This window comes from Mauremys mutica, chromosome 7 (genome assembly GCF_020497125.1).
Source record: "Mauremys mutica isolate MM-2020 ecotype Southern chromosome 7, ASM2049712v1, whole genome shotgun sequence".
NCBI classification, from domain to species: Eukaryota; Metazoa; Chordata; order Testudines; family Geoemydidae; genus Mauremys; species Mauremys mutica.
Genome location: NC_059078.1, coordinates 44,646,373 through 44,672,970, shown reverse-complemented (window position 1 = coordinate 44,672,970; position 26,598 = coordinate 44,646,373). Strand labels below are relative to the sequence as shown.

Below are 26,598 nucleotides of genomic sequence, written 5' to 3'. Positions count from 1 at the left end.
ATAATCATGTTTTTTAAACTTCAGTGTGAGGAATGCATCTAGGTCATATAAAGGGAAAGCAGATGGGAGTGGGGCAAATGAAGGATGGGTCTCTTTAAGAAGGACCAGCTGCCTCAGATCTTTGATTTGTTACCTATGAGCTCTTTTGCCTGTGTCAGGCTGGAATGTTCTGGAGAGATCTTCCTCATGGAAAAATCCTATTTAATTCAATAGTGACTAATGTCCCTGGTATAGAATTCTATAGGATGGCTCAGAACAGCTATAGAAAGGGTCTCATTCTCTATGAAATCCTATGTAATTTTAGAGTAATTGTCTATAGAACCCTTTTGGTTTCATCCCTATTAATACAAATCTATAGGATTTCTCCAGGGAAGTGTTTCTGCGCCCCCCCCCCCCCCCCGCCACTTTGGAACTATTAGAGACAGGTCCCAGAGAATCCATCCCAGGTTTTATGCAAAACCTAGTGTATGGAGACAATAAAAACAGACCAGCTCACCCACTAAATCTGAGTCTTTTGGAGAGGTTGAAAAGTCTGCATTCCACAGATCTAAAAGAAGCCAGAAGTGGAAAAGCCATAACATCATGAGGGTGTTCCTCCTGCATCATTTGCAGCCTAGCTGGCAATGGGAAGTGCATGAAATCTAACAAGAGCACCTGTTCTCATAAAATTCACAATCCAATTTTGCAAAACTAAAGATCTGGATGGTTTGAGCCAGAATCTGTTTAATTGTTCATTCGAAGGTGTTCAGATACTGCATTGATGGGGACTATCTAAATATCTAGATAGAAACCCACAGTTAGGGTGACCAGATAGCAAGTGTGAAAAATCGGGACGGGGGTGGGGGAGGGGGTAATAGGAGTCTATATAAGAAAAAGCCCCAAATATCAGGACTGTCCCTATAAAATCAGGACATCTGGTCACCCTACCCACACTTCTGAGATTTGTCCCTGGTTACATGTTAGGGTGGTGAAGTGTAGGAGTGAAACTGTGGAGAGTTGCGGGAGGAATTGCAACGGATAAAGAGTTTTTTTCCAAAACTATGCTAAGTCTTTCTGCCTCTCTTCCAGTTGGTTTATAATCAGTATTATTTTGGAAACCAAGTTTATTGTACCCTGTTTTGGGAACCAGTCAGCTGCTATTGTCCATGGGTAATTGGGTGGTACCAGAGCAGGTGGAAGAGGTATTCCAAGACCCATTCACCTATTACAGGGGCTGTTTATTATTATTTTTGTAATTTGCTGATGAATAGCGCTATATAACAACTGGATATTATGATGATGCTGTTACACATCTGCAGCCTCCTGTGATTTTGCAGCTGTAGGTGTAATGGTGCCCTGGGGCTGGGTCATTGGCAGTAGGTTTGAACTTGGGTCCTCTGGATCTTAAATACGTGACCGCTACTGCTTGAGCCAGGGCTTTAACAGACTCCTCAACCTCTGTCTGTGGCTCAGTCACCACTAGACAGACAGACAGAGCACCACACAGACGGTGTACTCAGCGCTTTGCAGCAACAGCAAGGATAAAATTCTCATCCTCCTCCAAAACCCGTCTCCTATTGCATGAGCTCAAGGTGAATCTCTGTTAACAGAGTAGGGCTTATGACACACAACTGAGCAATTCTAATTCTACCCAATTGGGGGAGACTGTTAAACATGTGTACTAGCCAGTTCATTATATTACTTCCTGGGAAGGTTTCCCATCATCAATGGTTTTATTTTAATTTGTTTTCATTTAAGTTTAATTTGCCTTTCTCCCCTCCCCCACAGGCCATATGTACCAGTACAGGCCCTGGTACTGCTACCTGTCAGTGTAACAAGGGCTGGACTGGGGATGGAAAAGCCTGTGTTGCTATAGATAACTGTGTGCTGGAGACAAGAGGGGACTGCCACATGAATGCAGACTGCAGCTTTGTTGGACCTGGACAGGTAAGTTCAGCACTAACTGGTCCATCGCTGAGATTTATGGACACTTGCTATGTACACCACACTGTAGCAGTCTGAAATTCCTAGGAGCAGCAATTCTTGTTGCTCCAGGAATGTCAGCAGCAAGGCCTACTCGACTGGTGTGTCTGAAAGAAATTGGCTTCCATTAAATCAGCAAAATTTAGTCCTTATACAGTATGATTCAATGAAATACTAGTAACCAATAAAAAGCTGAGAATTCTTTGAATAGCAAGTACTACGTTTAATAACTATTTTTTTATTTAACGCGCTCCCCACAGACACCTCTCTAGCCATCCTTCCCCATACACAGCATTGCACAGCTAGTCAAGGGAATCATGGGGGTAGCTCATTCTCCTGAAGCATCAGGTGTAGGCCACTGCCAGAAGCACAGCTTCATGGGCTGTTGGTCTTTCCTGCCACAGGGAGTTCTGGGTTCTTGTGTCCTGTAATTTCTGGTTTCAGACAACTGATATGTGGAGGTAGGTTTGGGGAGTGTTAAAATATATAATAAATACATCAAATAGCTACAGCAGTTAAAGTGGCCATCCATTTGGTCAAATTCCTGTCTCTCTAGCCATCTTCAAGGTAGGAAGGCCCATAGTTTGGCCTGTATTTTTCTCTCATCTGTTTGAAAAATCCATGGTAGTCTTTTAATTTCTTTTTCATTAAAACAAGAGTTAGTAAATCAGAATTCCTGAGTCTGATAAGATCCCCGGGGTCCAGTCTGGAACTGTGGGACTGCTGTACTCCCTTAACTTTCCAGCCTGGGCTGTCTCTCACAATGCTACGCTAGTGACAAACAGCAAACCCCTCTAGATGCTGTGATCACTCAGCCACCAGCATACAGAGACACACCCATCTAAATTGCATGAACGTTCTCTAAGCCACTCATGAAGTATCCATAAGGAATCACCAGCAATCTCCCAAGTCCCCAGCCTTGCACCCCAGAAATATATCATCAGTTACACTGCTCAAGATCTTATCTGTTCAAGATCTTAACTTGAAAAATGCAAGCTCATTAATTAGTTCACCATTTCGTCAAAGGATGGGGGATATGTACCAGTCTTTGTATTCTGAGCAGATTCCCCAAGCACTTTAGGCAAACTCACTGGTAAAACTAAACCATTAAAATAAGTTCAGTAACTACAGAAAGATAGATTTTAAGTGAGTATTAGTGGTAGACATACAGGACAAAGGTGGTTACCTATGAAATAAAAGTAAAATCACAGTCTAAATTCCAAATTTTATCAAACTAAGCAAGAGTTGAATGAGACAGCTTTTCTCACTGCACTGGATGTTGCAGGTAAGTTACAGTTCTTAATACACAGGCTGAATTTCCTTGTCAGCCTGGGACCAGTCTCCTCAGTTCAAAATCTTTGTCTTCCCAGTGTTCTTGTTGCCTTCAGTGTAGGTGGGGGAGGAGAGAGATGTTCTCATGATGCCACGGTCCCTTATTTTCTACTCTCAATTCATGTCCCAAGAAAGATTCTGGTCCAGACATGTCCTGGTAGGCCTTGCTGAGTCAGAGCTGAGCAATCCACTGTTGTGTGGTGCTTGTGCAACTGAGTCATAGAGTTGAGAAATCCTCATTGTGTGGTGCTTGCGCAACTCTCTCAGAATTGTAAATCTCCTCTTTGCAATTCCCCTGCTGGTCAATGGCTCTTAATGGTCGCTTAATGTATGTTTGGATGTGGGTCACCACCTTTGTTGTCACTGGAGAGCTAGCAGTGGGCATCTCCCAAACTCGCAGCATATTTCAATAACAACCATACAGCAAAATTTCATCACTTCATATACAATGATGATGCACACATTTTGACAGAATAGTGAATTTCAGCAGATTGTGACCTTTCATATGATACCTTCAAGGTATCATTTTTCTGATTTTTTTATCAGAAAAATGCCACCACCATATACCAATGATGAATATGGGGTTTACAGGGTGATACTTTGAGGTACAGTGTGTCACCCTGAGAGACCCTACAATAACAGACTAGTGCATGCCGGAGTGCTTTATATTTATGAGCAACCCTACAATAACAAACCAGCGTGTGCACTGTAACAGAGGGAAACTCCTAGTAAAGAAATATTTCCGTTTCGGACTTTCCAGGGACTGTTAACAACACTGAGAAGAAAATCATTTTAAAAATTAACTGAAAAGTAGATCTTGACCCAGACTCATTGAAAGAGGGACGGCATTAGTTGTGCAGTTGGGTAGGTCCGTAGTGAAGCTCCTCCCTCTCTCTTCTACTTTCAGAGCAAGTGTATGTGCAAGAGTGGCTATGCTGGTGATGGCTATAACTGTGAATCCATTAATCCTTGCAAGCTGGACAATGGTGGTTGCCATGATTTGGTGAGTAGCTGGCAAATTCTCCAAAATCCTTCATGGGAAAGAATGTTGGACCAGATCCTCAGTGGATGTATTTCGGTGTAGCGCTACTGACTGCAATGGAGCTATGTTGATATACCCCCACTGATAATCTGGCCCAATATGTCTTCCTTTGTTGTCCAGTAATCACATCTACATGTGACAAAGCATAAAAGCTTTGTGGTCATTAGTTTATCTTGTTTGCTCACACTCCCATGTTTTACAAGGTGTGGGGGGGGGGTGCGGGGGGGTTTCTTAGGTGTACAGTGAGAATACACTATTTCAGCCTAAGGGACCATGAAAGGAACGATGGCATTGTAGTTAAGGCCCTATCTTGCAATTTGGGAGACTGGAGATCAGTCCCCACAGGGTTCCTGAGTGGCTAACACTGAGCAGTGCTCCATCTGTTTTATTACATAGTAATCCTTCGTTTTCTTGTCCTCACAGGCTGTGTGCGAGCCTCTTGGAGGAGGGGACCGGTCCTGTGCTTGCGCTCCGGGTTACATGGGAGATGGACTTACGTGTTATGGAGATGTATTAAAGGTAGGGAGAAAATGAACATTATTCTCTTTTAATTCAAAGAAAAAAGGGGTTTTTTTGCAGTAGCTGAACCAGCTCATGGTAAAATCTGCAGGTGACGACAGCTGCTGGTTTGAATCATAGGACTGGAAGGGACCTCGAGAGGTGTAACGATGCTGCCTTTAGTAGGATACAACTGAGAGTATCAATACAGGACAAATTGTTTAGAGCAGGGCAGTTACAGCTCAAACTGCCTTGGGTGTCCTTTATTATTAAGGCACACCAAACCAGCCAAACAGAGACGACTTTAGTTTTACCCCACTGCTAACCATAAGTCACACAAGCAATTTCCTTAGACACTCCAGTTTCCCAGTATCGCCACCAGCACCGCTCCTTATGGGGATGACTGGTTATGAAAACCGATACCCCAGTAAAAGAAAAAAGGTTCTCCCGATCCCAAAGGACCAAGCCCCAGACCCAGGTCAAATGATAACTTACCCAAAATACACACTTATAGCCAATTCTTATTAACTAAACTAAAATTTATTAAAAAAGAAAAGAGAGAGAGTTGGTTGAAAGATCAATATACATACAGACTTGAGTTCAATTTCTGGAGGTCCAGATACATAGCAGAGATGGTGAGTTTGTAGTTGCCAAAAGTTCTTCTAGAAATAGTCCATAGGTTATAGTCCAATGTCCATATTCAGGGTGACTCCAGTCAGTGGCTGGGGATCTCAATTCTTATGGCTTAGGGTTTCCCCTTCTTGAAACCCAAAGCAGATCTGAGATGAAGAAGGATCCTGTCCAGGGTTTCAGCCTGTTGGCCTGAGAAAACAATAGACTTAACTTTCTGTCTCCCAAACATCATGGCAATTAGCATAGGGTAATTTATCCGTTAAACAGTTCAGATACAGGTTACCACAACCTTCAAAGAGACATGTACACAATAATACTATTTCACTCAAGTGTCTTCCTAAATGTTACTACTCCTTTTTTGATCTTTGAATCAAAGCCATAGTAATAGACAAAACTTGTTTTCTTACACTATAAGACCTGAGCAAACAGCTACCCTTCTATCTCTAACAATGCAAGCTTGCATTTCAAAGCTCTATTCATTTACATATCTTCCTAACAAGTCTTTAAAGTTTGGCCATGGGTCATGTCAGTCTGAGTTAATTAACTCTTTCTGGCCCTGTGTCACCTTTCGATGAGACATTATATTATACTCATAATGTCACAAGAGGTCATCTAGTCCAGTCCTGGCAGGACAAAGTATTATCTAGACCATTCCTGACAGGTGTTTGTCTAACTTGCTCTTAAAAATCCCCAATGATGGAGATTACACAACCTCCCTAGGCAATTTATGTACGTACCAATGGTACATGTTGATTCTGGACTTGAATATCAGAGGTTAAATATACATAATTTTACTAACAGTTGCTACTTCTTGAAGAATATATAAAGTACTTCATTCAAAAACAAAGCCTATGTCAGTGTATGCCTCAGTAACGCTATCAGTCCTCTGCCAATTTTCCATCCTGACTGATAGGTTGAACTGTCCAGTTTGAAACTTCTGCATCACCTTGAAAAAAATGGATACGTCTCTTTGTGTTGTGTCCCATGAATTAGTTTAGAGGAAAGGGAAGGGGGGAATAGTTTGATCTCCGCTGTATTGTTGTTGTTCAAGATGTAGTGACAGTTCTCTTGATTTACTGAAGAGTATTGCTGTAAGATACCAACTAGCACACCACCCTCTGCTTTTCCATCAAAATGGTTACTGTTCCCAGGAACCCAGGTTGGTTGATGCTGGTTAGGCCGGGTTCCCCATACACTTACATACAAAGTGAAAAGTCAGACAGCAACTGGAAAGGGGACAAATCTACACAGAGAACATACTTTCCCTCTCTCCTGCAAGGGGAGGCCTGAGAATTCATGGTTTCACAGGGTCTCTGCCCATGCTTCCCCCTCTAGAGTACCTGATCTGACTCTTCTTACCATAGTCTTCCTGGCAATCTGAGGTATTTCCCTCTCTCCCTGGATAGAACATTAGTATGTAGGCCCAAGTTATAATGTAAGCTACCAACAACAATTTCTGACTTGTGTCCTAGGTGTATGATGTTGCAGAGCTTATATGCATTCTTCATTCATTAGAGTGGAGCCTGAAATCTGACTTGAACGTTGGGGAAGTTCTGATTCAGGTCTGGTTCTGAACTCTGTGCCCCATCTGAGTAGTTAAAAAAGGCAAAGGTTGTCAAGGAATTAATCACCTTAAGCTTGAAATTAGATACAATTGGCAAAGTATTGCAAGTTTTAAAAAAAATCAAGAGTTTAGATCCAGCTCTCTGACTTCGGAACACACCTTTGTGAGTGACACATGGCTTCTGAAAGTTCTGTGTAGACAGGCAGTAAGCACTTCACTCAGCTGAGTTTGCTATGTTTGAAGTAGACTTGAAATAACAAGTATCAGAGGGGTAGCTGGTTAGTCTGGATCTGTAAAAGCGGCAAAGAGTCCTGTGGCACCTTATAGACCAACAGACGTATTGGAGCATGAGCTTTCGTGGGTGAATACCCATTTCGTCGGATATTCACCCGCGAAAGCTCATGCTCCAATACGTCTGTTAGTCTATAAGGTACCACAGGAGTCTGCCGTTTTTTTTAAATAACAAGGACCACAAGACCACCCTTCCCTCCCCCTGCTTCATCCCTCCCTACAAACTCTATACTTGTACTAATTTTGGTGTTGCTTTCTCTTTTGGAAGGAGCTGGCCAGGAATTCCCACTTTGCAGGCTTCTATGAGTGGATTAAGGTAAAAAATGCTGCCTGAAGCAATTACAAGTGTTTTTGTAAAATATAAATTTTGTGGTTTAAAAAAAAAAGCCCAAAGCAAAGATCAAAGATGCTGTTTTTAAATTTGCTGTTAAGAGCCAATTTTCCTTTGCATGTGTTATTAAAAAAAAAAGGGCAAATCGAGCTGAACTTTGCTAATGCTTGGTACATTAAACAAAAAATCCCCACCTTTAGCCCTGGAAATGGTGGGGGTTTTAAAATTACTGTGCATTTTAGAGTTTCAAATTAGTTGACAGTTTTATAGATTGTTCTAAATGGAGTGATTGATTGCATTTAGCTGTGTTTTTAATAGCACCATCTGAAAGCTCAGTGAGGACCAGGCATGTACCCTCTTAAGTTCTCAGCAGAATTTGAGTGGTGAGTCACATGGCCAACTGTGTGCACTGAGACAGCTGCTCTAGAGACTGTAACTGTGGATCCATTGGCTCGTATGGTGTGTTTTGGGGACCATGCGTCTCTCTCTGGAAGAAACGGAGACCATCACATATTTGACCTTCATACCATATATTGCTGCTAACTCATGGCTGTTGTAAAGCAGCTGACTGCTTTGGGTGAAAGACAAACAGATGAAAAACTAGTGGGAGTAATATACATATAGCCACCCTTCAAAAGTAAGAGTAAAGTTAAAAATTCAGGTAGCTTTTTCTTTCCCTTTCTTGTTACTATCTTCCTGTTCCCACTGGAACAGGGTGGTAAGCACTTCATGGAATGGAACTGGCCACTGAAAATGTTCTCCAATATATGGGGCCAAATTTACAAGCAGGCACAACACCCATTCCATCAGTTACACCTGCATTTGCCAGATCATATTTGGTCCTTAGTCCAAATCTGGCCTTGGGTGTTCGAAGGGATTTACTGACTCAAGTGAATGTGCTCCTATTTGCAAGGTTCTTAGAACCTTTTTTGAATAAAGTGACCTTTGGCACTGGCAATATAAAAAATATTAAGAACTTTCTCCTTCAGCAGCATCTGTTCTGGGGGTTTGTTCCTTGAAGTTGCAGATTTCCTACATTCAGCATCCAGCAAATTAAGGTTGGACTGCTGTGGAAAAATTTTCCATGGCATTTGCTGACTCTCACCAGAACTAATTTCCTAACCACCACCACAGCTCTGGGTACAACTGAATTTAAGCTTTAATCCCACACAGTTATCTTACATGCAGTGGGAGTGGGATCATAGCGATAAAGGTTTGTACTGTGCTGTAGGTGTAGCACTGACTTGTTTTATTTGTGCATCCCCTTGCTCTGGACGACAGAAATCTCTCTTCAGCATCCCAGCAGGAGTCAATGTCACTGTTTTGGTGCCTGCAGAAGCCGCCATCAAAAACCTGAGCCAGGCTGAAAAAGATTTCTGGCTGAAGCCCTACACGCTGCCATTTTTAGTCAGGTATTGTTGGACTGTTACCATGCTCTTTCATTCAAAACAGCCCTAACTGAGGTCTGGAGACTGGCGTTCTCTCTGTATCGGCTCCGTGTCAGTAGAAAGAAAACCATCACAGGGTAAAAACATAGCAGAGGTGAAACATCCAGTTGGGATGAAGTGTTTATTGGATGATTCAAACACAACAGAGGTTAGAAGATACAATGAAGGTTTATTAATTGCATATTAAAGGCAGGATGTTTCTCCCAGCCATGATGCAGAAGCAGCCCCACAGTGGGAGAAGGAACAGGGAATTCTCTCTGCATGCTGCTCTTTCTGCACAGAACATCTGCCCATGCAGAAGATGTGAGAGGAGCATGAAGTCTGCAGCTCTCTTACTTACCCACATATTCTGGGGAGGGAAGGCAGGTGGTGACCCACAGAAATCTGGAGTTGAGCCCAGGGAACATTAGTGGGATCAAATAGGGGAGGGTGTGTGAATACTGGCTGGGAAATATGGAACTGGTCGGGCTGGTGAGCAGGATGGAGAGCTAAGGTCAGAATTGTGACTGGTATTGAGGAGCAGGCAGAAGGTGGGAGGAGTTTTTAAAGCAGAGGGGAGATGGAGAAAGTACTGAACTTGTGAGAAAAGGCAGCTTCGCTGAGTTGGTGCTGAAGATGATGGTACACAGAAGTTGCTGCAGCTAGAATTGGATGGGATCAGAGGTAGCTCAAACCCGATGATGGAGAAGGGGAGAAATCTGGCATCTTCCTTTTCAAAAGTGCAGGTGAGAAATGTGCATTAGTGCTCCCCTATAATACTGGCTGCTAGGATTCACTATTGCAGCCAATTGCCTGGAAGTGTGGAGTGACCACCAAGTCCTCTGCTTTCCACTGAGCAGGGCTCAATCTCCCTATCCCCTTCACACCAACCCTAGCAGAACTGGAGCAGAGGAGTCCTGACTCAGTCCTCAGCCAGAGTATCAGGCTGTCTAGCTTAAGTGAAAAACAGAGCAACATCTGCCCTGTGTCCTGGGCTCCTCTGTCCCTTCCTTACCACACAGCAACCACTGGGCTGTGTCCATCCAGTGTTCATCATCCTATCCATGGTCCCCTCAGTGTGGCAGCAGGGCTCATGCATCCTCATATCTGGTCCCAGTCAGCTTTTGTATGTGGTTGCACCTATGCACGAGGTAGAAGGAAAGAGCATTTTGCCCAATGAGCCAATTTCTGGGGCCTACAAAGCTAGAGTAAACTGGCCTTGCATGGGCAAGTTACACCAGGGTCAGAGAAGGCCCACACAAGCCTATGAAAGCCAGGTGTAGAGCAGCTGCTCGATGGCTGCAAATACAGCTCACTGGCTGAATAGCAGTTGCAGGGCTGCATGGTGTATCTGTGTAGTTCAGTGCCAGCGATTTGGGTTTGGTGCACATGTTTGCATTAGCTTTTATTGTATTCAAGCCATTTCAGCTGTTCCTAGTTGAAATGTCTCATTGAAGGACTTTGTGTTGTGGAGAGCTTAGGGACCAGGAGAGGAGGAGCTAGAGTACATGAGTTAACATGAGCACTGGTTCAATATCTGGATTAAACTCCCTGCAGAGATGAACTTTAGATAGCACCTACATCCTGTTGCAAAAATATCGAATCCTGGAAACACCTGAGGCTTGTAACCTCTTGCAGCTGAGTGACCTGCTATACTTTCAGATTAGCTTGAGTGATAGAGGGCTGCATGTTGTCAGTTGTCATCACCATACCAAGGGATTAATGCACATAATGACATGGATATTGAGAGGAGGCCAGGCCCAGGATTGTGAAGAGCAAGCTACGGGATCAGACGGCAGCCAAGATAAAGAGTCTACTTCAGAGGTCTATGTTATAAAACGTGCTCTCAATTCTTCTTTACATGTGCCCGTCACCTACAGGTCCCATTTTCTCCAAGGTTCCTTCACCAGTGAGCAGCTTAAAGAGCACAAGGATGAGGAGTTACCCACTCTCAATCCACGGACCAGATGGGAGATAACCAACAGCAGCGGCGTAAGGGCTTTTTAATTGATGCGTGTATATTGGTAGCAAATTAAACAACACATTTAGGGATGTACCGTGATGGGGTACCCATTGGGGAGGACAATGTCATTAAATTCCTTATGTATCATATAAATCTAAGGTGCTGCAGGGGGCCTTGGACACAGATTGTTCTGTTTCACCCCACTCAGTGACCTACAATGTTCTCATGTTTCCCTCTTGTTATTTTTCAGGCTATAACGATTCAGAATGCAATCATTGTAGTAGCTGACATTCCTGCTATTAACGGCACTATTTATATCCTAAATAAGGTAAATCAGTAAGAACAATGTCTGGATATACTAGGTTATATTGCTGTATCATATTTGTTTTCCGTTGTTTGTGGAGCTATGGAGGGATTCAAATAGGATCCAAGAGAAGCATATAGACAAAAGTAGAGCTGGATATTCTGAGCTCATTCCAGATGCTGCTTGTGCAGCAGCATTTAATATTTAAAGCACTGCCCTCAAACTGTGTAGAAAAGTCCAATACTTGACTCTTCAAGGAAAGAGTCAAGGCCTGTCCATTCTGGGAGCAGGACCCACTAACTGCAACCATGCATAATGATTTTCATTGTGGGGCAGGATTGCTGTGTGCTTTTCCCAAGCAGTTTCTGACCTGTGATCAAGCTCATCTTTGTCTTTCTTGCGCTCAGGTTTTGTTACCACCTTTAGGAGATATCCCACCAAGTCGCCCCGGTCTGCAGCAACAGCTCGATATGGTCCCCGCATTTACTCTGTTCAAGGAGTTGTTACTGGTAAGCAATTGTTTGGATTCTATTGAATATTAAGTGGAGGAAGCTTTTTTGATAGTATGAAGCCGCTGAACCAGCCTAAGATTAGAACTAAGCCTGCATGGACTGCCTAGGAAAATCATGGTGATTTTTGTGGTGCTCTCAGGCTATATTTTGGGACTAGGTCAGATTTATAAAGCTGGCTAGCCAGCTGCCCAAAGGAACGAATAACTCCTACGGGGGATCAGACCTCACAGAAATAGAACAAGACACACCCAATGAAAACTGCTGTTTTAGCTATAAAGCCTCTTTGAAGTGGTTAGTTTCTTTGGGAGGCATGGTAGATGTTTCTTTAAATTTTAGCAACTTATTAAAGCTGGATCTGTAAGCCCTTTTGTGTGTGTGTGTGTGTGTGTGTGTGTGTGTGTTCACATATATCCACACCTCAGAATGATAACACACACACTAGAGATGGTGCTAAAGCAGGAGACTTATAGATAGACACTGTAAGTAGGAGAGTGGCCCATTTATCTGAGAAGCTGGGCCAGCATCAGCCAAGCAAGACCTCAGCAGGGTGGATTGCTGCTGTTTTCCATGACTCTGCTGGAAATTGCCTTGCATCTCATCCAGTTTTAAAGCATTTCTATTGGAGTTCTTGCCTGATGCCTCCACCTTCCTAACTGATAGTAATATTTTATCTTTTTTTGGTTGTTTTGGGTTTCTTGTTTACCTCTCATGTGCTCTTTTAAATATAACTAGTTCACTCACTAATATCCCTGTTTTGCAACTTTTAGCAATACCAGTTGATTGGAAATATTGAGTCCTCTGAAAAATATACCATTTTTGTCCCAGGAAACAATTCAATTGGGGAATATTGCCACTCTTCCAACATCACCCAACTGGTAAGATCACTGTTTGTTTACAGTCTGACTACGTGTGGTAGTTATCAATTATGGGGGCCATATTCTACCATCAGACTTTAGATCTGAGTCCCTAATGAGGAATTCTGCCTAAAATTGTTTTAATGTATAGAATGGCCAGGAGAAGTCATGTTTCCATACTTCTAACCGTCACCTGCTGAGCTTGATTCTGGACTCCAGCAGCTGCAGCAGGAGAGAGGGCTTTCTGGGATCAGCAAGGGTAATGACAGGGAAGCACATCAGAAAGAAGAGGACACATGGGAGTAGGTGGAGTGGCGGTGGGTGGAGATGTCTGACATTAGGAAGCATGGCAGGAAGGAGAGTGAAAGGAAGGGGTTCTCTGTGCTTGACAGTGGAGTCAGGTGGAGCACCATATAAGGAATTTGCCAGACCATATTTAAAATGGCCACTGCTACATAGTGTTAGCCATTTTCAATATCTGGACTCCTTACATTTAAAATTAGCTTTGTATGTAGGCAGATCCAGCAAAATTTCCAAACTCATGGATAGTGCTTATGATTCAGGTAATTGTCCAATCCCTTAGAAAGGCTTCCTAACACCTTTCTTGGTTTTTGAACAAACCCAGTTTTACAGGGTTGTTGGACTTAGTTCTAGAGCTGGTTTTCAGATTATGAACATACCTAAGACTTGTGGACTTACAGTTCTTTCTACACTGTACTTACCTCTAACTACCTAATAGCTGTTTATGAAACAATAATAGGCTGAATGTTTTGCTTCCTACTGATCTTGAATTCCAGGATAATGACACTGTGCAGTACCATGTTGTACTTGGAGAGAAGCTCTCCTCTACAGACTTGAAAAATGGAGTCCATAAAAGCACAATGTTAGGAGTCTCCTACTGGCTAATGTTTTATAAAAACAACAACCAGGTAAGGATGGGAGGGTTTTACCTGCTGTTCTAGGATGCCATTGCACAATTTGTTGTGGAAGCGTCAATATGGATTTTGTAAAGGGAAATCATGCCTCTCCAATCTACTAGAATTCTTTGAGAGTGTCAAGAAGCATGTGGACAAGGACGATCCAGTGGATATAGTGTACTTGAGATTTTCAGAAAGTCTTTGACAGTGTCCCTCACCAAAGGCTCTTTAGCAAAGTAAGCTGTCATGGGGTAAGAGGGAAGGCCCTCTCAGGGATTGACAACTGATTAAAAGATAGGAAACAAAGGGTAGGAATAAATTATCAGTTTTCAGAATGGAGAGAGGTAACTAGCAGGGTTCCCCAGAGGTCTGTAGTGGGACCAGTACTGTTCAACATACTCATAAATTATCTGGAAAAAAGGGGTAAGCAGTGAGGTGGCAAAATCTGCAGATGATACAAAACTACTCAAGATGGTTAAGTCCCAGGCAGATTGCTAAGAGTAACAAAGGGATCTCACAAAACTGGATGACTGGGCATCAAAATGGCAGATGAAATTCCATGTTGATAAATGCAAAGTAATGCACATTGGAAAACATAATCCCAACTATACATATAAAATGATGGGGTCTAAATTAGCTGTTACCACTCAAGAAAGAGATCTTGGAGTCACTGTGGATAGTTTTCTGAAAACATCCACTCAATGTGCAGTGGCAGTCAAAAAAGCTAATAGAATGTTGGGATTCATTAGGAAAGGGATAGAGAATAAGACCCAAAATATCATAATGCCACTATATAAATCCATGGTACGTCCACATCTTGAATACTGCATGCAGATGGGGTTACCCCATCTTAAAAAAGATACATTGGAATTGGAAAAGGTACAAAAAAGGCAACAAAAATGATTAGGGGTATGGAACAGCTTCCATATGAGGAGGGATTAATAAGACTGGGACTTTTCACTTTGGAAAAGAGATGACTGAGGGAAGATATGATAGAGATCTATAAAATCATGACTGGTGTGGAGAAAGTAAATAATGAAGTTTTATTTACTCATAACACAAGAACTAGGGGTCATCCAATGAAATTAATAAGCAGCAGGTTTAAAACAAACAAAAGGAATTATTTCTTCACACAATGGCTTATTAGCCAGGATGATCAGGGATGCAAAACCATGATCTGAAGTGTCCCTAGCTTCTGTTTGCCAGAAGCTGGGATTGGGTGACGGGATGGAACAGGATGATTGCCTGTTCTGTTTATTCACTCTGAAGCACCTGGTGTTGGCCACTGTCAGAAGACAGGATATTGGGCTAGATGGACCATTGGTCTGACCCAGTATGGCCGTTCTTTTGTTCTTAATTAAAACTTGGGCTATAGGCTTCCATTTCTAGGTCACTAGTTCAAATGTAGTTCAGAATGGTAGTGACCAAAAGTTGCTCCCATCTAAATCAGTTGAGAAGCCTGTGTGAAGTGAGTTGCTGGGTCTATTCTGTGTCCAGTGGACTGGCTCTCAGTGCAGTACAGGTGTTCTGATCATTTAAAAAAAAAAATCATCATAGCAATTGTGCCCCATCCACACCCTCTTATTGCCTGTCTCAGCAGGGATGCCAGGGGCAGAGTGGGCCATGAAGAATGAATTGTCCTTTCACCTATAAAGCTCATTCGTCCTGACTGAGGCCATGGTAGCCATCTCCATGCTGTGTGATACTGAGAGCCCCCAGAACACACTTTGGGGTGCTATTGATGGCATCAGCTTTTGGATGAGATGTTTATATAAAAAAAAAAAAGTTCCTCAGCACTTGTCACTGAAGCACTCATGTCACTCTTTATAAGAGTTAGTGCAGTTGACACCAGTGTTCTGTTTCATTTGTATCTTGGGTAATTATATTCTGCCTACCTTAAAAAAAATCCACTGTAATTTTTACTAGAGAAGTTTGTGTGTGTAGAATAGCTGAGGCAACCATCCCAGTGGTAGATGAGCAAAATATACAGTTTGAAAGCAGCTGGATGATGAAAGGCCCTTGTTAGTTATATGGTGGTTCTGCTGTAATGTAATAATTGGAGATATACCAATCTCCTAGAACTGGAAGGGACCTTGAAAGGTCATCGAGTCCAGTCCCCTGCCTTCACTAGCAGGACCAATTTTTGCCCCAAATCCCTAAGTGGCCTCCTCAAGGATTGAATTCACAACCCTGGGTGTTTAGCAGGTCAATGCTCAAACCACTGAGCTATCCCTGTTGTTATCATGGTGGCATCCTAGCTTTCTGATTGTTAACCAGATTCTTTTCTTCTCTTTGCAGACATTTGTAAACAACGTCCGCTTAGACGGTAAATTTTTCGAAACCAAGAATGGGATGTTGATTGGGGTTTCTGGGGTTCTACAGATTCAGAAAAATCGTTGCACTGCCAATACCACAGTGATTCAGAAGGTAATTAGCTTTACATAAAGATAATCACAGCATCAGAGAGCTCTGATTTAAAGTCTTCTTAACTTGGTCACATCATGATGGCCTGAACCAGCTAATCTCATCTATACCTCTGTACAGAGCAGATACTTCTTATGGGCCTGACACTGACACTGTTGAGCCACCTGCAACTCTGAGGCACTGGGGAGTTGTGGGGGCTCAGCATCTCTTAGAATCGGTCCCTGTACTTTTAGGTGTAGTTCAGTAAACTGCCACAGATGTAGCTCCGTACATTGCTATAGCTGAGAAATTACATCGCATATCCATGGCCATGCTAAGGAGGAGGATTTGTTTCATGTTACGTTCTGGCAGCAGTGTTTGTGTTCACAGTTCCATGTTAAAAATAAGACATTGCATGAACCAAACCCATAATAGCCAGGATTTCACTACCTGAATCATTATTTGCTCAGTTCATTGTTTTGAGTCAGTGAATTTAACATCTTGATCCATTGTCCTCTCTCTATATGATGATTTGTGGAACACTTTAAAACTAGTATTTGAGTGGGACATTTTAAAAGGGACTGTGTGTGACTTCTTCTGTTTCTTGTCCCCTAGTCGAGATGCGCTAAGTGTGACAGGGGAATCAAGTGTCCTTCTGGATCGGTCCTGACAGTAAGTCTCTGATTTGTTTCACACCCTTGCATGTGGTTCGGGGAAAGCAGTTTTGTTTTCAGCGGTGAGAGTTGTGGAGGTAGGTGATGGCAAGCAAGAGGCCAACCCACTATTTGCTCATTCTTCCCTTGTATTTATTAAAGAAAAAAAGAGGTATTTCCTGTCCTCATTGTTCATGCGTAACAACTGATGGATTGAGGGCAAATGTGGGCTGTTCCAGCTGGAGAATATGGCACCCTGAACCTTCTCATGGAGCCATTATCCACGCTGTGCTTGAATTGAAGGATCTCTTTAGAACATGCAGTCTAGAGTGGTGAACCCATTGAACATGGTCTTAATCCATCACTGTGTTCCCATCTGCCTTTTAGGGAATTCGTTGATCCTTGGGTCTCTGCCAGCTACTTTATTTAGGCTGGTTGTTGAGAGGCCCTGTGCCAGTAGAAGAGGGAGCTCTAGGACATTCCCAACCCCTCATGTGAGCAGACGGGGGGATTAGCCACATCCGTAGCTCAGATCAGATGCTGCAATGATTAAACCCTGAATACGTAGTGGCCGTGGAGTCAGAGAAGAGCCCAGAGCACCTCTGTGAAGGGGGAAAGGCCAGTGGCCAAGTAGAGGCTGGTGGTGAGTGTGAGATTATTGCCTACATTGGTTGGATGGAGGGATATGGGAGAGGGAGGCGGAGTTTGGGGATGGAGGAGAGGGGCTGATGCACCGAAAAGAATACATTTATCTTAATGGCTCCGAGCAGAACAATTTCTCCACTTTTATATCCACATATCCACCCTGCAATGTCTTCCCTTCCCAATGACTTAGTCTGAAGCAATCCCAGTGCAACCATTTAAACTGTGTCCTCCACTTGTAGGGTACACATTGAGACCTTGCCTGATGTCTTTGGGGAGGGGGACAGATTCTGGTGTTCTGGGCTTTCATACACAGTGTGTGCCAGGAGAGGGTTACGGTAAGAGAATGTGTTTCAGTATAACCAGCCCTGTATTCATGGCACGTGGGGATGGAATATACAGTTGTGCAGAGGGGCTAGCGCAGTGCTTAGGCACTACTAAGTCTCATTTCAATCTTATTTTGAGAGCTTAAGTGGTGAATATTCCTTGTGCTGGCCCTCTGAACAGCAGCACAGGACAAAGTATTACCTGGGCCCAAATTCTGGTCTGTTTGACCCAGTGGAACCTTCCATTGACTTCAATGGCCATCTCACACAAGTATCAGTGAGTAGGATTTAGCCTCAGATCTCTTGTTTTTCCAACACTGTTGCTAGGGAAAACCAGTTTTTCCAGACTAAACTGTTAGTGAGGATCACACAGGTGGGTTCACTTGCCTCTCTGACTCGCCACTTTGTTTTTCAAAGGATGACAAATGTTTGAAAAATTATCAAGTTCTTCCTGCTGGCAGCAGTACTGCATTACACAGTGGTGACATCTGGAACTGTTGGTTTATCTAATTCATTACATGCCAAAAAGCATGCCAGGCACTTTCTCTTTTACAGGCAGACGTATTGGTTTTATGGAGAATAAAACTGAGGATTTTAGTCATCTGGAGTTCCTACACATCAGGGCCTGGTATACTGGTTTGCTCTCAGCTCTGGCATTGTTGAGTTCTTATTGCCATTCTTACAGACAGGATAAATAGTGTTGTTTTTCTGTTTCACCAGTGAATGGGCTGGCTCTCATATATGCCTGCTTTGATGGGCTGCTGGGTTATAATATTTTTTTTAATTGTATCTGCAGGAAACTCCAGAAGAAGGGAAGATGCCACACTGTTTATATAAGTTTGGACAGTCAAAAGAAGTTGGTTGTTATTTCACCTGTGTTAAAGTTTCTTTAGTAAGTTCAGATTTTAATGTACATTGACAATAATTTTCAGATGATTGTGAAAGACAAATCATATGGCATTTTCATACAAATAGGGGTCTGTGGGCGGGTCCTGAAAAAAACAGACTTGCAGAGATTTTGGTACATTTGGCAGAGTTTTTGTTCCATCGGGTATTTTTGTAACAGTTTTCCAAATGTTCATGTATTAATATTACCCCTTTGGACCTGAGAGGCTAGTCAAAGATTGGGGCCCTGTGGATGTTCCAGTTGGGAGTAGAAGTTGAAAGAGTCTGATATTTTCTTTGATGCAGTTTTGTTTATATAAAAGCCCTGTGTGTCTGAATGCAAATGGAATCAAAGAGCAGGAAACAACAGCTTCTCTTGCTCACAGCACCAAAAGAACTCTCTTCGCCTGCACCCTGACTCAAAAACCTCTTCCCAGGTTCTTTCAGGATCAGCCACCAGGCTCGGGCTCTCTCCTGCTGTCTGTTCTTGTCTCTTTTCCCTCCCTTAAACACATTCCCAGAGCAATACTCAGGAAAAGCTCCTGTGTGGGTTCACATACACCTTTTGTCTTAGGTGGGACTTAGGTTTACAGTTATGTTAACTGAAGGAGGAGTTCCCACCTACCAGTCTCAATGGGGTTTTAACTCAACCCATAACAAGATTTCAACCAGCCCATAACAAGAGTTTGTTCTCTACTGCGTAATTTTTTTGCAAACTTAATTGTGTGACTAAGCTGACCAATTGAAACTGACAATACAAAAAATGAAAACAAAATAAAAAAAATCCCTGCAACAACCAATAGGTGCTTTTTTTTCATTTGTTGAAAATTGAAAATTTGTAAACAGAAAAATGTCAAAGTAATTTAAACGATTTTTCAAAAATATTCTGTTTTTGAGGGGGGGAGGTGAGGAGACAGATTTCAGTGACAAACATCTTAGAAAAATGTCAGTAATTGCTGGTCTGTGCATGTCTGTTCACCGGATGTATGTGCATGTGTCCAAATTCACACCAGCATCTAGTGCAGGCTTTTGTATAGGGCTCTGAATCATCTGGGAATGGAGGGATTGTGGGTGGTGTAAGGTGTTTGCAACCTCCCTTCGCCATGGCGGGAGGCTACTGGGACCTAGCACAGCCAGGAGGGGATGGTCCAGGAGGGGCTTGTCCATGGCAGCCAGGGGATAGAATCATAGAATATCAGGGTTGGAAGAGACCTCAGGAGGTCATCTAGTCCAACCCCCTGCTCAAAGCAGGACCAATTCCCAACTAAATCATCCCAGTCAGGGCTTTGTCAAGCCAGGCCTTAAAAACCCCTAAGGATGGAGATTCCATCACCTCCCTAGGTAACCCATTCCAGTGCTTCACCACCCTTCTAGTGAAATAGTGTTTCCTAATATCCAACCTAGACCTCCCCCACTGCAACCTGAGACCATTGCTCCTTCTTCTATCATCTGCCACCACTGAGAACAGCCAAGCTCCATCCTCTTTGGAACCCCCTTTCAGGTAGTTGAAGGCTGCTATCAAATCCTCCCTCAATAAGGCTGCTATCAAATCCCCCCTCAATCTTCTCTTCTGGACTAAACAAGCCCAGTTCCCTCAGCCTCTCCTCATAAATCATGTGCCCCAGCCCCCTGATCATTTTCGTTGCCCTCTGCTGGACTCTCTAATTTGTCCACATCCTTTCTGTAGTGAAGGGCCCAAAACTGGACACAATACTCCAGATGTGGCCTCACTGGTGCCGAATAGAGGGGAATAATCATTTTCCTCAATCTGCTGGCAATGATCCTACTAATGCAGGCCAATATGCCGTTAGCCTTCTTGGCAACAAGGGCACACTGCTGACTCATTTCCAGCTTCTCATCCACTGTAATTCTCAGGTCCTTTTCTGCAGAACTGCTGATTAGCCAGTCGGTCCCCAGCCTGTAGCAGTGCATGGGATTCTTCTATCCTAAATGCAGGACTCTGCACTTGTCCTTGTTGAACCTCATCAGATTTCTTTTGGCCCAATCCTCCAATTTGTCTTGGTCACTCTAGACCCTAACCCTACCCTCCAGCATATCTACCTCTCCCCCCAGCTTGGTGTCATCTGCGAACTTGCTGAGGATGCAATCCATCCCATCATCCAGATCATTAATGAAGATGTTGAACAAAACCGGCCCCAGGACCAACCCCTGGGGCACTCCACTTGATACCGGCTGCCTACTAGACATTGAGCTGTTGATCATAACCTGTTCAGCCCGACAATCTAGCCAGTTTCCATCCATCTTATAGTTCATTCATCCAGTCCATACTTGCTGGCAAGAATACTGTGGGAGACCATATCAAAAGCTTTGCTAAAGTCAAGATATATCACATCCACTGCTTTCCCCATATCCACAGAGCCAGTTATCTCATCATAGAAGGCAATCAGGTTGGTCAGGCATGACTTGCCCTTAGTGAATCCATGCTGACTGTTCCTGATCACTTTCCTCTCCTCTAAGTGCTTCAGAATTGATTCCTTGAGGACCTGATCCATGATTTTTCCAGGGACTGAGGTGAGGCTGACCAGTCTGTAGTTCCCCAGGTTCTCCTTCTTCCTTTTTTAAAGATGGGCACTATATTTACCTTTTTCCAATCATGCTATATCAATATGCTGTATCCAATATGCTGATACATCATTTCCTTGCTGCAGCCTTCACCAGCTGGCTTCCTATGCTGTCTCAGGGTAGTAATTTATGGTCACTCAGTAATGTTGTAGTCCAGTTGGTGCAAGTGCATAGCCAATATTCGGGGCCTTGCCAGGTTTTTTGTGTTAGGTGAAATTGATTGTATGAGTTAGGTATATTCTTTGGTGCAATCCTGTTTGTTTATAAAGAATGTTCACAAAGCCCTGTTTCCCTGAACATAGCAGAAACAAACAGCAGGCAGTTTCCTTGTTCTCTCTTTCCAAGTCTGCCTCTCCAGTGGGTTCCGTGCCTAAGAAGCTCTGTCTCTGCTCCCTCTCTAGGCCAGGCTCATAAAATCATAGAAGATTAGGGTTGGAAGGGACCTCAGGAGGTCATCTAGTCCAACCCCCTGCTCAAAGCAGGACCAATCTCCAACTAAATCATCCCAGTCAGGGCTTTGTCAAGCCTGACCTTAAAAACCTCTAAGGAAGGAGATTCCACCACCTGCCTAGGTAACCCATTCCAGTGCTTCACCACTCTCTGAGTGAAAAAGTTTTTCCTAATATCCAACCTAAACCTCCCCCACTGCAACTTGAGACCGTTACTCCTTGTTCTGTCATCAGGTACCACTGAGAACAGTCTAGATCCATCCTCTTTGGAAACCCCTTTCAGGTAGTTGAAAGCAGCTATCAAATCCCCCCTCATTCTTCTCTTCTGCAGACTAAACAATCCCAGTTCCCTCAGCCTCTCCTCATAAGTCATGTGCTCCAGCCCCCTAATCATTTTTGTGGCCCTCCGCTGGACTCTCCAATTTTTCCACATCCTTCTTGTAGTGTGGGGCCCAAAACTGGACACAGTACTCCAGATGAGGCCTCACCGATGTCGAATAGAGGGGAATGATCACGTCCCTCGATCTGCTGGCAATGCTCCTACTTATACAGCCCAAAATGCTGTTAGCCTTCTTGGCAACAAGGGCACACTGTCGACTCATATCCAGCTTCTCGTCCAATGTAAGCCCTAGGTCCTTTTCTGCAGAACTGCTGCCTAGCCATTCGGTCCCTAGTCTGTAACAGTGAATGGGATTCTTCCGTCCTAAGTGCAGGACTCTACTTGTACTTGTTGAACCTCATCAGGTTTCTTTTGGCCCAGTCCTCTAATTTATCTAGGTCCCTCTGAATCCTATCCCTACCCTCCAGTGTATCTACCACTCCTCCCAGTTTAGTGTCATCTGCAAACTTGCTGAGAGTGCAGTCCACGCCATCCTCCAGATCATTAATGAGTACTCACGACTACTGTCATAGGTCTCACCCCCACTTGGAGCTGTTGGGTTCCAATATGGGGACCTGCACTGGTTTCCCTCTAAACTAATCCGCCTTTCTAATTAATACTCACTATTGAATAGTAGAAACAACTCCAGGAGAACTTGGAGACATGACTGGCCTCTCTTAGATCCAAAAAGAGAATGCTCTAACAAAGAACACAGACAAAGGCTTCCCTCCACAGAGATTTGAAATTATCTTGTCTCTGATTGGTCCTCTGGTCAGGTGGTCATTAGGTACTGCATGTTAACCCTTTACAGGTAAAAGAGACCTTAACCCTTAACTATCTGTTTGACACGCCCCCCAAATCGCAGACAGTGGGGGACCCACACTGGCGGTGATTTCCTTGTAGAACTTTAAAATAAACAGATTAACAAAACACATGCACTATTACATATACTACTAAGTATGTAAACAACAAGATATTTGACATTTAAGAACACTTTTTAACCATTTGACCGGACATACTTGGCAACGTTCTTGCCCATCCCCTCCCAGTGGAAGGACTTCCCCAACCTGTCCTTGGTTATGTTCACCCCAGAATGACCACTGGGATGTCATGGCCCAAGCTTAAGAGCTTGTCCCGGTACTTAGTTGGAACTACCAACTGTTTTTGAGGATGCTGGCCTTTCTGGTGTCCACCGGAAAGAATCTTGTTATATAAAAGTTCTTGTTTTACAACAAACTGGGATCGGGTAGAAGAGCTGAGAGGCAGTGGGTTGCTCCGTGCCGCCGCCCAAGCTTTTTTAAGGCTGTCATCGGCTTCCTGCTATGTCTGGAACTGTTCCCTTGAGGCTGGAGACACCCGTTCCTCCGTAGACTGTGGACTTGGGCTGGGTCCCTCTGGAAGCGATGTAGGTGATGAGGTTGTTTCCGTTGACTGTGAACCGCTCTCCGCTGGTGCACAAGGTGATATTTCAGGCTCTGGCTGAGCCTCTTGGGTAGAGTTGTCTGCTGCTTCTGCCAGTTCAGGCCCGTTGGTGCCCCCTGGCGGTGGAGTTGCAAGCGCTGGTGTCAGTGCTGGTGCTGGTTCTGCCGCTGGTTGCTCTTCCAGTTCCGGTCCTGGGACTGGATGTACTATGGCTGCTGTAGTTGTTGGCATGGGATCCGGTTCCACCACCTCTGTCTGGGTCTCTGGTAACACAGACGGGGTCCTGGTGGATGGCTCAGGAACAGGGATGGGAGTGCCTGCTTGTTTGGCCTGGCTGCGGGTGACCACTCCCCCCCTCTTGGCCAGCTGCACATGGTTGGCCAAGTTTTCCCCCAGTAGCATGGGGATGGAATAATTGTCATAGACAGCAAAAGTCCACTTTCCTGACCAGTCCTTGTACTGGTCTTCAGGGATGCTGTACCCATGGCAGGTTCTTTTAAAATTTTTCAAGAAGGCCTCAGTGTCCTCACCTGCCATGTAGGTGGGAAATTTCTTGGGATGGGGAACAGTGCCTGGAGAAGGATTGTTAGGGTTGGCTGGAACATGTGGGTTAGCTCTTGCTAATTCCAGGTCTTTGTCTTTTAACTCCATTTGTTTTCTGTGTTCAGCCTCTTTGGCTTTGTGGTCAGCTTCTTGTTTCTCCAGCTCCCTCTTGTGGTTAGCTTCTCTGGCTTGTTGCTTCTCCATGTTTTTGTGCTTTCTGGTGCTGGCCACACCCCTCTGCAGTGAGTGAATTGGGTTGCTTGCTTCCCAATCCCTACCCTGTCTACTCGCGACTGAATAGAAAGAAACAAAACCTTTTTATTTGCAAATGTGGTGCTGTTTGTTTGCTGGCTCACAAGAAACTAGAAAATCTGGTTTGGTAACTTGTCTCTTGCAAACTGCTAAGTACCCTCTCAGTAGGTGTCCCTTCTAACAAAAGCCTTGTTAGAAAACCTAATTCCCTCCAGCCAACCTTGCCGAAGATTCCTTCTAACCCTGAAAAACTGCTTTAAAACTCCGTTTTTCCTCAAGCTGCCTGTCCAAGCAACCAGAAAGAAAAACTGCTTCCAACAAAGCCTGCTGGAAAACTTAATTCCCTCCAGCCAACCTTGCTGAAGATTCCTTCTAACAATACCAGTTAGAAACTGAATACTTGTAACCCCCCCCCTCTTCTCTCAGGTTGCTTTCCTGCTCTAGAAGAAGAGAATAGCTCCCTTCAGCTTAGCCCTGCTGAAAATAACTCCTAACTAAGCCAGTTAGAAAACCTTGTCTGTTTGCCTTCGGGGTATCTCTCCCTCCTAACCTGCAGTCCTGCTTTAGGAGAAGAGAATAGCAATGGCTCTCTGGTTCAGAAAAATATCCCACCGCTCTGCCACCATGTCATAGGTCTCACCCCCACTTGGAGCTGTTGGGTTCCAATATGGGGACCTGCACTGGTTTCCCTCTAAACTAAAAATCCTAGTTTAGATCTAGTAAAAGCTGCCACCACCCAATCAGGAACGTGGATTGGGACACAGTCCTTCCCCAAAATCCTTGGGGATCCCAAGAACCCCAAATCCATGGAGTTCTTACACCCAGGAGAAATAAACCATTCCCCCCTGTTTCCTCCCTCCTCCCTTTTCCTAGGAGAGACACCGGGATCTAACTACAGAGGGATGCCTCCCCCTCCCCTTTCCCTGAGAATCCACCCAAAAAAAGATCAACCAAGTTCTTAACAGAAAAGATTTATTAACAAATAAAAAGAAAGTAACTGTCTCTGTAATACCCAGATGGAACAATACACAGAGTCTAAACTTATCAATCTCTGAAGAGAATCCCCCCTCCTTTCTTTCTCAGTAAAAGCAAAGTAACAGCAAACAGGAATAAAGAATTTCCTTCAGCAAACACATAATTGCAAATGTAGAAATCAAATTATAAGACTAATCCGCCTTTCTAATTAATACTCACTATTGAATAGTAGAAACTACTCCAGGAGAACTTGGAGACATGACTGGCCTCTCTTAGATCCAAAAAGAGAACGCTCTAACAAAGAACACAGACAAAGGCTTCCCTCCACAGAGATTTGAAATTATCTTGTCTCTGATTGGTCCTCTGGTCAGGTGGTCATCAGGTACTGCATGTTAACCCTTTACAGGTAAAAGAGACCTTAACCCTTAACTATCTGTTTATGACAACTACTTCTCTCCTTTTCTGCTGACTTTCTCTGTCTAAGGGCTTGTCTACACTGGCACTTTACAGCGCTGTGACTTTCTCACTCAGGGGTGTGAAAAAACATACCCCGAGTGCAGCAAGTTTCATTGCTGTAAAGCACAAGTGCAGACAGTGCACCAGCGCTAGTAGCTATGCCCCTCATGGAGGTGGGTTTTTTTAGAGCGCTGGGAGACCTCTCTTCCAGCACTCTGCCATTACTACACAAGCCATGTTAAAGCGTTGCCATGGCAGTGCTTTAGTGTTGCCAATGTAGACTAGCCTTAATACACACAATTCCCCAAACAGTCCTCTAGCCCCTGCATTTGCAGCCCGTTCCAGGGAAACTCCCTCAAGATACATGGGTTGGTCCTGCTCAGGGTTAGCCTTCATGCCCAGGGCCTTGGGCAGTAGCCTCTTATTGTTTCCATCTATCACTTTAGCAAGGGGTATTTAGTTGCTCCTTCCTTTTAGTTTAGCACACTCATCACCTTTAACCAGATCTGTGATTGTCTATAGATCCAAAGACCTGCTTGATGGCAGCCATTAACACCTTCTAGCATAACAGTATTTTCAACTGGAAAGTGTCCACAGGGGCGGCTCTAGGAATTCTGCTGCCCCAAGCAGGGCGGCGTACCGTGCAGGGCGCTCTGGCAGTCGCCGGTCCCGCGGCTCCGGGGGACCTCTTGCAGGCGTGCCTGCGGAGGGTCCGCTGGTCCCGCGGCTCTGGTGGACCTCCTGCAGGCATGCCTGCGGACGCTCCACCGAAGCCACGGGACCAGCGGCCCCTCCGCAGGCACGTCTGCGGGAGGTCCACCAGAGCCGCGGACCAGCGGACCCTCCGCAGGCATGCCTGCGGGAGGTCTGCCGGAGCCGCCTGCCGCCCTCCCGGCAAAATGCCGCCCCAAGCGCGCGTTTGGCGCGCTGGGGTCTGGAGCCGGCCCTGAGTGTCCATACTCCAATAGGGTCTATGCACCTTTCAATATATGTCCAACAT

General features: G+C 44.2%; 1 protein-coding gene across 3 annotated transcripts in view; it reads left to right on the top strand.

Moving 5' to 3' along the window:
• STAB1 (stabilin 1) overlaps nt 1-26,598 on the top strand; it is a 117,724-nt gene that overhangs the window by 51,721 nt on the left and 39,405 nt on the right. For all 3 annotated transcript variants that reach the window (XM_045024398.1, XM_045024397.1, XM_045024399.1), the window contains 13 exons: nt 1,768-1,926; nt 4,202-4,297; nt 4,760-4,855; nt 7,591-7,638; nt 8,935-9,065; nt 10,961-11,072; nt 11,294-11,371; nt 11,755-11,856; nt 12,627-12,734; nt 13,511-13,642; nt 15,929-16,057; nt 16,649-16,705; nt 18,451-18,546. In XM_045024398.1, the coding sequence (XP_044880333.1) occupies nt 1,768-1,926; nt 4,202-4,297; nt 4,760-4,855; nt 7,591-7,638; nt 8,935-9,065; nt 10,961-11,072; nt 11,294-11,371; nt 11,755-11,856; nt 12,627-12,734; nt 13,511-13,642; nt 15,929-16,057; nt 16,649-16,705; nt 18,451-18,546 (1,344 nt within the window). The remainder of the gene's footprint in view (nt 1-1,767; nt 1,927-4,201; nt 4,298-4,759; nt 4,856-7,590; nt 7,639-8,934; nt 9,066-10,960; nt 11,073-11,293; nt 11,372-11,754; nt 11,857-12,626; nt 12,735-13,510; nt 13,643-15,928; nt 16,058-16,648; nt 16,706-18,450; nt 18,547-26,598) is intronic.